Source organism: Kryptolebias marmoratus, linkage group LG14, assembly GCF_001649575.2.
Source record: "Kryptolebias marmoratus isolate JLee-2015 linkage group LG14, ASM164957v2, whole genome shotgun sequence".
Lineage (NCBI taxonomy): Eukaryota > Metazoa > Chordata > Actinopteri > Cyprinodontiformes > Rivulidae > Kryptolebias > Kryptolebias marmoratus.
In genome coordinates, this window is record NC_051443.1 from 15,367,644 (window position 1) to 15,383,652 (window position 16,009).

A 16,009-nucleotide genomic window follows, 5' to 3' on the forward strand; every position below is an offset into this window, starting at 1 on the left:
ATTTTTTTATTGCACAACACCACTTTTGCAGTGTCAGTAGTATAGTAATAGAAAAAACATTTTATAGTTTTTATTAGATGTTCATTTTAGCTTGAATTTTATTACCACAAATAACTTTTATGCTTGAAATGAAAAGTCGGTTTATTGTAAAACGTGTGATAAAAAAATAAAAAAATTAAAGCAGGGTGGGGACGTAGTAGTTTGCACGATTGCATTACAACAAAAAGATAACAACTTTGGAGCATTTCTGTGTCTGCCCATCATGTGTGGGTTTTCTTCAGGTTCTCTGGCTTCCTCCTAGAGTGTGTTAAACTGCAATTTTATCTCCACCTTAGGTATGAGTCAGTGGGTGCATGTTTGGTTGTGTTGTTTGTCTCTGTGTTGACTCTGCAGTCTCTCTGGAGGGTACCCCACCTCTAACCTGACTGCTGGTATTTCCTTCAGCCACTTCACAATTCTGAAAAGGACAACAGAAAAATGGGAAAAGAGTGGGAGAAAAAAAACATATCCAGCCATCTTTCTTCTTTTTCTTATCCAGGGGCAGGTTACTAGAAAAAAGTTTTAGCTGAGACTCCCCGAGATTTCCCTCTGCCCAGCTTCCTCCTCCCTCTCCTTCAAGGGGACACTGAGGTGTTCCTAAGCTGTGAGATACAATTTTTCCTCTGAGTCCTGAGGCTTCCTCAAAGTGAGACTTAAGACATTCAAAATGCATCCTTTACAGATGTTTAAACCATCTGAACTGGGAATCTTTCGGTTTAGAGAGGGGCACATGAATCAGGCAAAATTATATTCATACTTTTCCTGATATTCATTTTTGATTTCAGTTTGAGCCCTCACCATACAGTTAGGTTTCTGACCATATCCTTGAGAATCGAGCCACTCTGAGGAAGTTCATTTGACTGCTTGTATTTACAGTCTAGCTTATTCGGACACCATGCATAGTTCATGATCGTAGATGAGGGTTGCCACATGGACTGACTGATAAATCTGCAGCTTTACCGTCGGCACAGTGCTTTCTGCGCCACAACAGACCAATACAGCATCTGACCCTCAGGAAAGGCTGCCCCAATTCACCTCTCAACCTCTGTTCTCCAATCTACTCGGACTTGTTAACTGGACCCTGACATATAATTTAGGGGCTGTGTTGCAGTTCTGACATGGCTGGTTCTAGTTAAGCCATAGACCTGGCTCAGACCTGAACTCTGTTGTTAATTGAGGCAAGGACTTTGGCAGGCATTCTGTCTGCGTCTGTGTCTGTGGCGTAGAGACTGACATGGAAGCCTTCCTTCACTTGGAGTCTCTATTTTGTATACCAGACAGCTATAAGCTAGCAGAGGCCAGGAAGGCTTCGAGGGTTGAAGATTAGTGAATTACTTCCCAAATTTTATCATGCTCCACCTCAGCACGCAGCTCCACCATCCCAGGTGACTCAATAATCCTTGTGAACAAACTCTGTATTTAAGTCTTCATCAGCTCACAAATTTTCCCTGAGTCCAGAGGATACAGCCAAGCAGTATTATTGAAAGTCTTTACTGCCACATGTACCTCCATAAACTCCTCGGGAGCTAATAAATCTGCTAGCTTTGTGCTGGCCAGATCCTTTGCTCAAAGGGTGGTGAGGAAAAAGACCCAAATTCAGGCTGACAGTCAGGAGCCAGGAAGGTGAGTTATCAAATAAACTTTTATTTAAATAAAACAAACTGAAGGCGCTCCGAGGCAGGAATTCAGATGCAAGGGTTCAGTGCTGAATAAAAAAGAAACCAATTTTGACATGATGATGAACTGTTCAAGACGAAACAACAGCAAGGATCTCATAGGGAACAAAAGAAACTAGGATATGTTTACACTGGGCAAGAATAACAACTGACACAAAGCAGGTGAAGTGAGATACAAACTAGAACCAGATGTGGAGGGATAGCTGAAAACACAACAAGGGAACTGGCTCTGGAAGTATAAAAAGGATGCAAAGTGTGAAACAAAAGTAATAAATCAGGTAAACAAAAACAAAATGATACCATCAAAAGACAAGTGTGAAAAAGATGACACAAAACTAAAACACAAAGCAAGAATGTATAGTCATAGCTTGAAAATCAGACACTGGAGACAATACATAAAAATCCATAATACAGGATGCGGTTGAAGAATTGAAGTTCTGTGTTACTTCATGTGTAAATACACAGTATCTTTAAAAACAAAAAACTTTTTTTTTTTGAAGGCTTGATTTTGAAGTGAACTAAAATGTATACAAAATGTAATTTTTGTTAAGTGTTTGTCTTTATTTTTATCCTCTCCTATCTATTCCCTCATATCCTCCCTTTCTCTCCTGCTTCACCTTCCAGAGGCAACTGAACAGGGAGTTGGTGGTGGAGGGCGGCGTGAGCTGAAGTCAGTTCCCTTCATCAACTACTTGTTGGCTCTGCAGAAGAGCCAGCTGTTAGTTGATGACATAGTGAACGGCGTGGAGATCCGCTGCGAGGAAAAGGGAAGCTGTCCTTCTGGCTGCCACTTGTGCCATCACCAGACCACAGTGAGAGGAGGGGCGGGGAGAGGTGGTAACAACCGGAGCGGAGAGCAGCCTTCCCCCATCCCTGTCTTGCTTGAAGTCAGCCGGGTCGTGCCCCTTTACGGCCTGATCCAAGACAACGTCACCAAAGAGGTGAGAAAGAAGCGTAGGAATAGAAATCTATGTGTGTGTGTTCTTCCAAATGTACAAGTGCAAAAAAACACCAACTCCAGTTCACTTTAAGTTTTATTTTCTGAATGGTTAAAAAGGTCAAAGTTTAATTTTAAATTCCAGTTCACTTGAAAATTAGATATGTCATGTTTGATTAATTTATATGAAAACTAACAACTGTTTCAGTATTATTGTAAACACATATACATGTAATTATTCCATTAACCTCGCAAACAAACATGTTGTTACAGGTAAACTTAAACATGTTGTTCTGAACCACATCCCAAGCTTTTTGTATGTTACATGAGAAGGTGTCCATTGACTGTCCAGCACGTTTTGCCTAATATGCAGTCTCATGCCATAAGATGATGTCGTAATTCTTTCCAACTGTACATATTGTTTGTGCTTTGAAGCATTCATCTGCTGGTGCTGTAACAATTTGCCTCTAGATGGCACAAGTTGGTTGACTTTGACTAAAGAAATGAGTACTGTAATACAGAGGGCATAAAAAGGATGACATCATGGTTTTCTCTTGTGGGGAAGTCAGTGTGTATATTTGTGAGTATGTGAAGAATTGTGAAGAATATATATATATATATATATATATATATATATATAAGAGAGAGAGAGAGAGAGAGAGAGAGAGAGAGAGAGAGAGAGAGGGTTTAGAGACTGACAAACAACGTCTCAAAGGGTATTTCTGCACCACACCATCCAAAGTGTACACTCAATGGCAGGGGAATAACAAGAGAGTAGAGCCACCCAGAGCTGAGACTGAGTAATACTTGAGGAGCATATGGGAGGAAGGAGGCATCACACAACGATAATGGCCCATGGCTACAGGATCTAAGATCAGAACACAGCAGTCTCCCAGAACAAAAACCAGTATCATCACAGTGGCAGACATCCAAGACAGAGTTTCAGATATGAAAAGCTGGACTGGACCAGGGCCTAACATGATCCACATCTACTGGCTAAAGAAACTGGTTGATCTTTATGAATGCCTAGCAGCACAGATGAACCAGCTCCTAATAGTAGGGACCCAGCCAGAGTGGTTTACCCCAGACTGGACAGTACTGATGATAAAAAAACCCTGAAAAGAGCAATTCCATCCAACTGCCGACCATTCAGGTGCCTATGTACAACATGCTTCTGTCAGGCATCATTGTGGCTAAGATGAATAGGCACATGGGTCAATAAATGAGTGAGGCACAGAACGGAACTGACACCAACACCAGGGGAGCCAATCACCAGTTACTGTTCGATAGAACTGTATCTCAAGACTGTAAGACCAGACACACAAACCTGTGCACTGCCTGGATTGACTACAGGAAAGCCTGTGACTCAATGTCACACACACGGATACTGGAGTGCTTGAAACTTTACAATGATAGAACACTGAAATGAAAGAGCCTTCAACGAGAGCTCAGTGGGAATGTGGAAGACAACTTGAGAGGCCAATTCAATGCCAATTGCACAAGTCAGCATCTAGTGCAGCATATACTAAGGTGATGCTCCGGCCCTACTTCTGCATAGGCCTAAAAACCAGCCAGGTCATTGTAAAGAGCGGCTATGAATACCGGTTCCACGGTGGAGCAGTTGTTAGTCACCTCCTCTACATGGAGGTATCCCATGTAGCAGTTTCAAGTAACTGTAACATCAGGAACAAGGAGCACAAGAAGCTCAAGAAATACCAAGGATCTGAGCTGAAAGTGAAGTGAAACCACCCATTTGAAAAAATAGGACAAGCAATATATGTATGTGCCATTCAGACCAGCAATATATTTTATTGGGTATTCATGTGTACATGTATCTCTGTTTAAACACGCATGCTCATCTAAATGTGATGTCAGCCTAATGGCCACATACTGTGTTCATGATTCATTCCATATGAGACCTTTTTTACAGTGAAAGTTAATCATATCAAATTTGTTTTCCAGAAGCTAATTTCAGAAAAGGCTCTGGTTTCATTTTTATTTAGTTGACGACATGTTGCCCTGTTTGTGTTGTATTTTGAGTTTGTTTTCCGACTGAACATCTGGTGCATCTGTTATCTCCTTGTGCGTAAACTAAAGCAGTGACTCACACCCAACAGTTACACAGCATCATTTTAACCAAATATCTAATCATTGTACCTTCAAAAATATACATGTAATATAGATAAATGCACTTCGAAAACACAGCATTATCTCCTGTACGTGCCTGTCATAATAAGTACTAGATCCCCACAGAAAAGAAGGTGCGATCAATAGCAGACAGCCCGTAGTGGACCCTGTCAATACCTAAACGTGAGGAAGTGCAAAATGTCTTTCTTTCCCGCTCTTCCAAACATACAGCTCCTTCTTCTCTTTCCTAAACTACCCTTGGTCCTCTGGGCACTTGGATAAAAAGGTGCATGAGGACAAGGAGAGGGTTAGACTGCAGTGGACCGATTTGGCAAGCCCTTCTGAGGTAGCTTGAGGCAGGATTATTAGCTTCTTATTGATGTCATCAACCTCTGGGGAGGGCGGGAAGTCCATCATTCTGCTCTTTTTTTGCTTGCTTTCTCGTCTTTTCTTGGCCGCAGCTGCTGCTGGTCTGAATGGCACATACATATATTGCATTAGAGACGAGCAGCAACCTGTCCATCCGCAATCACTCCATCTCTCTATCTTTTATGTGTGCATCCGTCTCACACACACACAATTTTGCTTGAGACAATCTTTTCTACTTGGCTGGGTCTATAGGGAAAGACAGCTGCCATGTTGCAAAAGCTCTTTCAGAAATGAGGTCCTTTTTCCTTTTACCCTAAATCCATAGAAGCAATCGAATAGAAGCTTAGTAGTCCTGTTCATGATTAGGTTGACTGAAATTGTTTCTATGTGTGTATAGCTATTTGGATACATGTCTCTGTATATGCTATTTTCTGGCTTTAATAGAGATGTCACTTTTTCTTTGGCTCTCTCCTTCTCTGTTACTGGCATCTTTCAGTGACCTCACCCTGGCTGCCTGACTGTTTGACAGAACATGTCATGTTCTCTTCATATATATCCTATGCTAAACCAAAAGGGATTTGGCCACAATAGGATATAGTCATTTCTAAGTGAACTCCTCAACCTGAAATGAAAAGAAACTGAATTAAACATTAGAAATACCTGTGTTAGAGCCTTTCTTTCTAGCATTTTCTGTTTTGACTTCCTATATAGATCAAAAAGGCAACAAACGAAAATGGACCCTAAAATATTTTGGTGCATATTTGCAGTGCTAATATTCCAATACACTGAACATAATTCCATTCACTTTTACTTTATTCTGTGTTGTATTTCATCCTATTTCAACATTTTAGCAAATAACAATTAAGTACCTACAGTACATAGTTAAAAACTGGGGTTATGTGACATTGGGGTCGCATTTTATTACTGTATAATTAATAAACTGTAGATAAAGCAAATGCCTCAAAATTGTTTGACCCAATTTAAGCCCTATAATTTAAAAATAAAATCATACTAGATTTTGGAAGGGTAGGTTTGATTTCACAGGTTATTCTGTTTTCTGACCTTGTCTGATTTAAACCTGGCTTTAAGTTTGACTGCCAGTTGTAGAATTAGATTGGATATGACAGAGGAAGACCTAATTCATCCATGTAAATACACACATGCACACACTGACCCCCACAGACTGTTTGATTCCAGGCTAAAATTTCTCAATTCATGAATAAATAAGTTTACTCTTGTGGTGCTTGCCAGTGTTTCTTAGTCTTGTGTTGCAGTGACTGAATTATGGCAAACCTTCTGAACAAATTGGTTCCGAGTCTAACAGGTCAAAATGCTCTATGCTACTGTGTTTCCACTGGTACTGCAGTTGTTCATGACTATGTCACCAACAGTGAGGTAGATGAATGGTGGCAGGTTCAAAGTGTAAGAACTATAACAAGATTAAGCACAAGAGTAAAGCTGGTGTGAGAAGCAATGTATATTCAATTCAGAAAGTCCTAATGGTAAATAAATCCTTTAAACACTTTGTGGTCAAAGTTTAGCCATACAAAAACTGAACAAAATCATCATATGTAATATGTACACTTTTTTTTATTTAGGAACTAAATAAACAAGGCTCAAAACAAATCTGTGTATAATGTTGCAGAATCAACATGACATATTTAAAGCCTTTTTGTCAAAAAGCCTACTAGCATATTGGCCTCGTTAGGTTTGAGTAGGGGACACAGCAGCCTTGCAAACTTTCCAGCATTGCTGAAAACTCAATCCAAAGGTGTGCTTGTGACACACAGAGGGGAATGCAGGTGTTGGTACATTTCCACCAGAACAGGAGAACATCATCATCATGGATCACAGGTTTTCTACAAAAAACAATAAGCTCTACTTCTTGTTCTTGGATAGTGTGACCTGCAGCCCCCACTCATACCAATTTCCATTGCAAGAGACTGCCTAATGTTAACTTTAATTTGTGTTTTCATTTGTGTTACCACATTATTGTTTTCACATTTATGATATTAATATTCTATATTGGCTTTTTTTGTTGTTTGAGCGATATTGTAATTTATTTGAGGAAATAAGATTGCAGACTGACAATCAGTTTATGTTGCTAGACAGTTCGGATGAGTTTAGAATCTTGTCAGACAGAGTTGGTGTTACAAAAAAGCAACCCTATATGATGTTTGAGGGTTTTCATGTCAATCCCCTATCAACCTCTGGATGAACCAACCCTCAAGCCGCCCTTCGTGTTTCATTTCCTGGAAGTGCTACCTCTGATAAGGTTCCTAGAAGCAGCCCATTGGCTCCTTTTTAACACCATTACCCTTGAATGATTGGAAAAGTCACATAAATGCAATGACGTGCGTGTGCGCACGCACACACACACACACAAACACAAATGATTTGCTGTGTGTTCTGACTTAGACTCTATTCCACCACTGGTGATTATCTTATAAATCAATACTGTGGGCCAGCTGGCCAGTGTTTTTGTGTATTAGCCTCTGAATACAGACAGTAATTTGGTCAGCATAGACTAGACAAACAGATTAATACATTAAGGAGGTCACAATGGCCTCACTTGCCTTCTTGTAAGTCACGACACGGTTCTACGAAAGTGAAAGGTTCGCATAGTGTTTTGGTGCCATTGAGTCTAATGGTACTAAATGACATCGAGACTTGGAATTTGTGGCTGGAATTGCTGATAGTAACAGGTCTTGTTATTTATTGGTGGTGGTTTTTAAACAAAGCTGAAAGGGATTATTTTAAAGCTGAGTTTGTTCACAGATGTTAACGCCACTGGAGATGAGTTGGGAAATGTTTGGGAAATGACGTACCCTGATGTCATTTATGACAACAATAGCATCTCCAGTTCCTGATGGCAAATCTCTCATTGCTGCAAACCAGCCACCGTCCACTGTCACAAAGGGTCTGGTAGAGTTTTGCTTGTCAGAAATTTGGAATTTTAACATGAAGCTATTAGGCATAGGTAATTTGGTCTGTTTTCTGCCATTGTGTAGTCAGCAGAGAATGTGTAATAAAAATATGGATAAGTCGTGTTCTGAGTCATTTAAAAAGGAAGGATTCTCTGATTTTCTCAATCCAGTACTTGTATTTATTTATTTATTTCATTTCATTTTATTACAGCACATACTTGTACATAACATATCATAAGTACATTAAAATAAATCAAATTAATCCCACTGCATGCCTGATATTTCAGTAGACCTACATTGTAGAAATCTAAACTTCTGTTTCTGTTCCTCAAATTGATATTTTTATTATTAACACGGAAATAAAATATGTCAGGTTATGGCAAATCTTTTTATCCAGTTTGAGACAATGAAATGCTTTTTTCTCCACTATAGCAATGGAATGGTCATCCAGTGCTAAATTCAGTCACACATTCTGTAATTCTTTTTGCCTTATCACTGATGGAAACTTGTTTCATCTCTTTTGAGTTTCCTCTAAAGTGTGTCACTTAGCTGTGTTGGCTTCAGCTTGGTCAACTCAATCTTCTCAGCCCAGTGTTAGGATTTTAAATGTCTTGTTAAACTGGTGGTATTGAATGTAGTTATGTCGCTACTGCAATGTTGCAAATAGCTACTAAAATGTTCTCATTTTGTATTTCAAAATAAGTTCATACCACAGACATTTTATCACAATACATCACAAAGGTTCCTGTTTTGCAGCTGACATATGGCATATAGCAGCACCTCTGATGTAAAATCATAGACTTACGTGAACAAGAGAGATCTCGAGCACAGTGTGGCAGGTACATGAGTACCAATCAATGAGAAATGCCTTGATCTGTACTCCAGTCTGATATTTGTGATTGCCTCAGGACATAGTGATTTGTGGTTAGTCAAAAACATATACCGTCCTCTTGTCACCTCTAATTTTTATCTTTATGTGGGTTTGAGACAGAGCATCCCTTAACTTTTTATCCCTCAGAATTTTTTTGCAGGAACCTTCAACATTCTGTTTGCCCTAAATTATTGCATGTCTACTAAGGACTAAGTCACACAGTAAATTAGACAAATTAAGTTTACTGATGTGTGCTCAATTCTCAATACTGTTGTACTAAAGTGTTGCAGTTGCATCTGGTTAGAACTGCACCCTATACATTGTAGAATCACTCCAAACTCTGTTGAAACTTGCTACATGAACAACATTGTAATGAATAAAGCCAGTACAATGGACTTTCATGATGTCAGTTCTGGAACAACACACATACACAAAGTGGCAGCATTCTTGATCCATTCATACTCAAAATCTGTTAATGAAACACATTCTAAGGGGATTGTGGTTGTTTTAATTTGTGCCTAGGAACAGAAACATTGGGAGAGGGGGGAAATCTAACAAATTGCTGTTATGTTTTGCCGACACAGCTTTAAATTGTTCTGTCTGTCCCTAAAGATGCACATAAATGCAGAAGTGTTTCAACACACTTCATTTAAAATATGTTACATTTACAAATTGGAGTAAACTGACTAACAATATGCGTTAGATTATAACTGGTGTGAAACAATCAGAAGTTACCATTTCATTCCTCTAAACTGTCTTGTGTAGCTAATGTGTGTGATGTCTCATACAGTCTTTTCACTCTTCTGTCACAGACGCACCTTAGTGCAGAAAAGTGTGCCACCCAGTTCATTGAAAAGCTGTTACAGTTACATATTTTCACAAAATTCTGAGGCATTTTCATTTTTCTTTAGAATGTAGCTCATGGGAAACAGTCTGATATTAGGATGTTTTAGGTCTGATTCCACTTTTTTTTTTTTTTCCATCCTGGAGCTTACTTTGGTGGTGCAGCTGGGGGTGTGCTGTGGTTGAAGCTTAAATGTTGTTTTTGGAAACAATACAAAAGATCCCTGTTGTACAATTTGAAGTTTACAGGAATTATGAGCTGTAGTGGAGATAAAACTGAGATGACTAAGACAGAAAGATGGAAATAAAATGCATACTCCACCGATCAGAAATGTTAAGCCCTTTCTACTTTATTGCTCTTAACGACTGGTTTTTTCCATCGTTAGAACATTTTGCTCTCTTCACCACCAGACATTTGACACATTATCATTTTACATGTATACAGTACTGCTTTTCTTTTTTCATTCCCTTTCTGTAAACCTTCATCTATGTCTTACCTCCTGTGCCCCCTGGAACNCACACACACACACACACACACACAACTCCCCACCTCATTCCCTAAACCACAATTAGATTCCCTGTTTACCCAGTGGAGACTGGCTTGCGTTACTCTTCAAACATAAACATGGTGGTAATCGCTTTGTCTGTTTTTCACATGTGCAGCCATGCAATCAAGCGTATATACCCATATGAGGTTTTTCTAAGAAACTGATGGTGGTAAACGCATGGAAGTCCTGTGGTCTTTCTTTCTTTTGCCCTTTGTATTGGAGGTCATTTTGCATATTTGTCTAGTCTTGTGCGGGCGTAGACCCAGATTCCAGGATTTTTTTGATGCTTTTGTCTGTGGTCTGCTTCCCATTGACATGAGGTGGCAAGGTTCCAGCTGTTGTTGTATTCCGGCAACAGTTAACCACATGGGTTCAGGCAAGGAGGGAGAAATGTTATTACTTTATTTTTTTTGGTTTCTGTGGAATTATTGTATATCTTTGTATCTTTGCTTACCCCCTATGACTGCTCTTTCTGCCAGTTCAAACTGGTTTGTTTTGGAGGATATACTTTTTAATGAGAAAACCTTGATTGCAGAGGGATTTTCCCTCTAGTAATATAGGGGATAGCTTTACGAGTTTAAGAGCCCTTTTTCACACCTTTGTTTTCTTCTTCATCCTGTTGCTTTTTTTATTGTCCTATTTTCCATGGTCTTTCCAGCCTCACCCTCTTTTTTTTCCCTCAGTCTTTCCTCTGCTGCTCATTTAGGTCACTTGCACTCTTGAGGTACTTTGCCTTGGAGTGAAAGCAAGTGGTATTAGAAGGAGTCAGTTCCCATGAAAATCTGTTGAGCTTTCTTCACAGCTAACAATGCTGTGTTGTGGAAATGTTACTACCAGCTTCTAAGTGCATGCTCTACCTAATTTTTTTGGCTAAACACTGTCTTTTATGTGACAAATAAGAGTAATCTCAAATGTCACTTGTACAAATCAACACTTTGCAAAAGTTTTCTCTGACATGTAGTCTTTGAATTGAAACAACAAACCGTGGAAATCTATCACTGATTCTAGCTTGTTTGTGTGTGCTTCTATTCTATTTCTCTTAAAGTTATATATATTGTCTTTTTATTTGCTTTGCTTTCTGATAGTGAATGTCATGATTTAATGGGAATAAAAGAGGATATTCTCTTCTGTCTGTAGGATGCCTGGTACCCAGTGGTTCACTGTCTTGTCCTGTTTTTTGTGACCATGATCAAGCACATCTCCATTGCAGTATGCATGAGGCAGCACTACTGACCAGTTAGAGCATATAAATAACGGAGAGCTCTATTGATCCATAGTGTAACAGGGAGCGTAAGAGTGCTTGTGAACTCTCTTGAAGTCACTCTATATCATGCCTGTGGCTTTAGGGAAAGCCCTGACTTTATATTTTACTGCTTTGATGGTTATATTGGCATTTTCCTGCCTTTTAGAGGATGACTGAGCTTCTGCCTTTGATTTTTGTTTTTCTTCCGCCTGGTAATGAAGTAGCACAAGGAGATGTTAGGAGATGATGTCACCTCTTAATATCTCACTACCCTCCCCCTCCATCCCCTTCACAGTCAGACCGACAGCGACGCTAACAGATCTCACGCACAAAGCGCATAGACTGAGGGAGGTGAGGAGTGACACTGCTCTCACATCTCCATCATAAAAGTCACAGTGCATCAATGATATCACACTGTAAGCTTGTTGGTGCTGCTGAGATGTTCCTGCCTTCCGGTAATTGGGAAAGGTGGGAATTAAAAGGTCACTCTGCATGTAGGAAGGTGTAAGAGCCACCTTTGTGAAACTGGTTTTAAGGTTTGGAATTTTTGTCCATTTCTAAATTATTAAGTGACGTAGAGCTGTGGTAGCCATACTTAATTATAGGAATTTCTCTCAAGAAAGTGTATATGTTTGGTGAAAAATCTGGGACTGTGGATGACACTGGAGGAAAGGGTGAGGGTAAGCCGGATGGTAGATGGGTATGGGGCAAGGGTAGATGGACAGCGAGCACATGTTCCAAGAGATAATTGCATTTCTCTCACCTGTTACCCTTTACAGGCCTTCAAGAGCGCCACAATGAGCTCATACTGGTGTGCCGGAAAGGGCGATGTCATTGATAACTGGTGTCGCTGTGACCTGAGTGCCTTCAGCAAAGATGGTCTGCCCAACTGCAGTCCCCTCAAGCAGCCAATGTAAGTGTGAGATGACACCATGAAACCTGGGGATTCATAGACAAAAGAGGGTTTCTCCACACATGCACAGAATGCCTGTGAATACACACACTTTTACACACATTTCTGTCTCTACTAATTCCTGCGGCGGTTGAGAAAGCTGTAGATTCAAGCCCAGTCCCTGAAGTCCTAATAACTGTGAGTTGGCCCTTACACTCCTCCGAAAGGAACATATTCTCATTCAAGGTGTCCTAATAATACTCTTGAGGCTTTTGTGAGTCATCCTCTCCAGCGATTGTTGCCATGAGAAGTTCTAAACTGAAACAGTAGGTTAATAAGGCAAAACTTTAGAGTGAAAGCATTTCATTTATGAACTGAAAAAGTATACCATAAAGGTTAGACTAGAAAGTCTATTAGATTAAATTATGGTCTGTCCCTGGAGGAAATGTTTAAAATTCTAAGGGACAAAAGCACCAGGTTTCTAGTCAATAATATTACTGTCAAGTGTAGAATTTTCAACTAATTATTGAAAGAAAATTGATTATATTAGTTATAAAAATGATCAGCAGTAAAGATATCAGAAAATGTTTCATTTTAATTTTTTTTTTATAGTACACATTTTTATTGTATTTTATCGTGTGCCAATCCATTTCCAGCCAGTAATTTTTAACCTATTGGACAAAAAGGTAAGAATATTGTCTGGCCTTACTGTATTTCCATATTTTTAGTTATGTATTTTCTGTGTTGATTCTTTAGTTTGCGACTTGCCCCTTACCTGGAGCCCTCAAGCACAACAGTGGCCCTTGAGTGGATGGATGTGGAGCCCCTAATTGGCTGCAAAGTTTCTGACTACATCATCCAGCATAAACGAGTAGAAGATCCTTCAGAGGCAGAAATCTACACAGGTAAAGAAGGTTATATTGTTGGCAAATTGTTGTATTGTGTATATTGTAAATTGTTATTTGTGAGCAGTTACACACTTTTCATAGTTTTGATTCCGCTCACATAACTCAAGTATATCTTGTGTGTGAAGTTTCAGACTAGAAACTTTGTACTGGGATGTTTTAAATAAGCTTTAAATTTTAGAATCATCAAAACCATAATGATAACTTATTGGTACATGTTAAAGGTCAAGATATAGGTATTGGTTTTAGAATGGTGATGAAAAGATTAAATGTAAACATTAAGAAAAGCAGATAAAAAATACCAACAGAAGCACAAAGTATGCATTCAGAGTTTATGATTGAATTTAGAATTATAGAGGGTAATGTCATTTGGAGCAATTAGTTTTGGAGAATTTGGAAGATACAGAACAGAAGTCAAATCTTAAATTGAGAGTGAGTCAGAATGAAGTAGGGCAATTTATCAGGCTCTACAAGTGGTGATGACCATTGTGTTTTCAGGTGAGGGAAGTGGTCATTGTTGAATTGAGGGGCTTGGGTGAGTCAGAGGAATGAGCAAGATCTAATAAAATTGAAGAAATTATGTGTTCTGGACAAAAAACTGGCTTTAATCATTGGGAAGTATAGGCAAGCCATCCATCAACCCTAGGAGGGATGCTGATGAAGCGTGAGCACCAGTGAGCAAAGAGAGGGCACAGACAGCTAGACACAGGCATGCTGGCAGAGGTGAGGCATGAAGGGGCAGATGGTAAGGGTGACTCACTTTGCGACGTGCCAGTCACCACTCTAAATCATGTTATAAGAGAGATAAAGTACAGAATCAGAGTCATTGTTTTCAACTTTTTGTTTAACTGATTGCCATTTTCTAAATTTCAACCTGTTTTGCTTAGTTTGTAGGCTTATTTTCAGTATCTGTCCATCTTTTGGGTAAGGTTTATATTCATATCCAGTGCATTACTCATGAAAAACAGGTAACTTAAATTGGTATGTTATAAGATCTCAAAGTTTGGTTTTGCGTGGCTATAATTTTTGTGGTATGGTAAATGCTAAAATTTGCATTAACTCAAGAACTTCAATAATCACCTTAACTCAATCTTAGATGGGATTTTTAAAGAAGTTTTTTTGAAAAAATTGCTACATCCTAAATTGAAATTGGGAATTGAAACCAAAAATTGATATTAAAGAAACAGTAGTTGCACCACAGTCACCTTCTTTACACAAAACAAGAAGACTCCAAAGTAGAATGTTTTCAAAAATTGTTATTCCACTATGTTTTTCTTCTCAGTTCCTCTTCATTTTAACAGACATAGACACATAATCAGTTTCCCATTTGGGAGCTGCAAGTGAAACCAGTTCTTTAATGTTGGTCCTGGAGAAGCTCCAGTGGAGCAATTTTGGGGATAAATACTTTGCTTGAGGGCATCTTAGTGGTTTTCTGGAAAGCAAGTGCCTCGCTTCCATTTTCCCTGTTCATAGTTTCCAAGACTGCATGATGATTTGAACCAGTGAGATTGCAGTCAAGCCTTTTTTTGCTAAACATCTAAAGGTGGGTATGCAATAAAGTATTATTCGGTAGAATTACAGTAAAATCATAATAATCACTGGGGGAAAGAAAAACGTCATCCAAAGCTTAAGGCAGTGATGATAGTTGGCGGTGCAGAGCAATGCAAAGTGTGATTCAAACCTTAACGATGGGAGCTTATGAAAAAGTAGTGCCAGCCTTGCAAACAGCTTACTACAAAAGTACATTTTAGTACAAACAACAGCTCTCTTTAATGACTGTGATGATTTTATGGATCCAAAGTCAGTCACATGAAAAGAAAGAAAAAACATCCAAATAACACATATTAACCCAGCAAGTGTTGGCATTTGTAATAGTTAAGGTAAAGATTGTTAACATTTACTGAGTCAGTGTTAACATTGTTTAGAGATGGGACTTTGACCATAACTAATGTCATCAGTAGTAATGAAAAACACAGCTTGAAAGAGATGGGATTCAGCCAGTGCCTGTATTTGCAGAAGCTGGGGTGCATCCGTACCCATGGAAGTTGACACACTGCTTCAGGCTGGTGTCTGAGAGAGAAATAAGATAGACAGCCACATGCAAACACTCAGCCATGCTGAGTATGAGTCACTCTGAGAGCACACACATCCAGCCATGTGCACACTTATACAGATGGCAAAGACGAGTGCATTCATACACTTGGATGTAGCCCTCTCTGGGTTTCCAAAGCACTGTTTCTATAGATTAGCAGAGGGGAATGTATCCTCCCGTCATAAAGGTTGGTCATTGAATGATGAAAATAAGTTGGTTCTCAGACATTGCTTCTGTAATTTCAAGCGTGTCATTTGTAACCAGTTGTTTCTTACATGTCTATGACTTTAACATCAATATGATTTTCAAAATGTTATATGTAAAATTTTACTTGAATGTTTAAATGCACATACTGTATTTTTCCCATATGACGGCATCCAAATTCCAAAGGTTAGAAAGATTAAATGCTCCGTATGAGCATACATTGGTTTATTCAGTTGATGTTATGTGATAGTATGTGATTGTTAACAGGATGAGCCAAATAATCTAATATGCCACCCATTCAGCAAGGACTTTTCATTCATAGTAACTTCCTGCATG

General features: G+C 39.1%; 1 protein-coding gene across 1 annotated transcript in view; it reads left to right on the forward strand.

Annotated features, from left to right (window-relative positions):
* Positions 1-16,009, forward strand: part of LOC108230990 (astrotactin-2) — a 268,258-nt gene that overhangs the window by 221,993 nt on the left and 30,256 nt on the right. Inside the window, exons 17-19 of the mRNA XM_017407677.3 lie at positions 2,340-2,656; positions 12,360-12,493; positions 13,229-13,377. Of these exons, the coding sequence (XP_017263166.1) occupies positions 2,340-2,656; positions 12,360-12,493; positions 13,229-13,377 (600 nt within the window). The remainder of the gene's footprint in view (positions 1-2,339; positions 2,657-12,359; positions 12,494-13,228; positions 13,378-16,009) is intronic.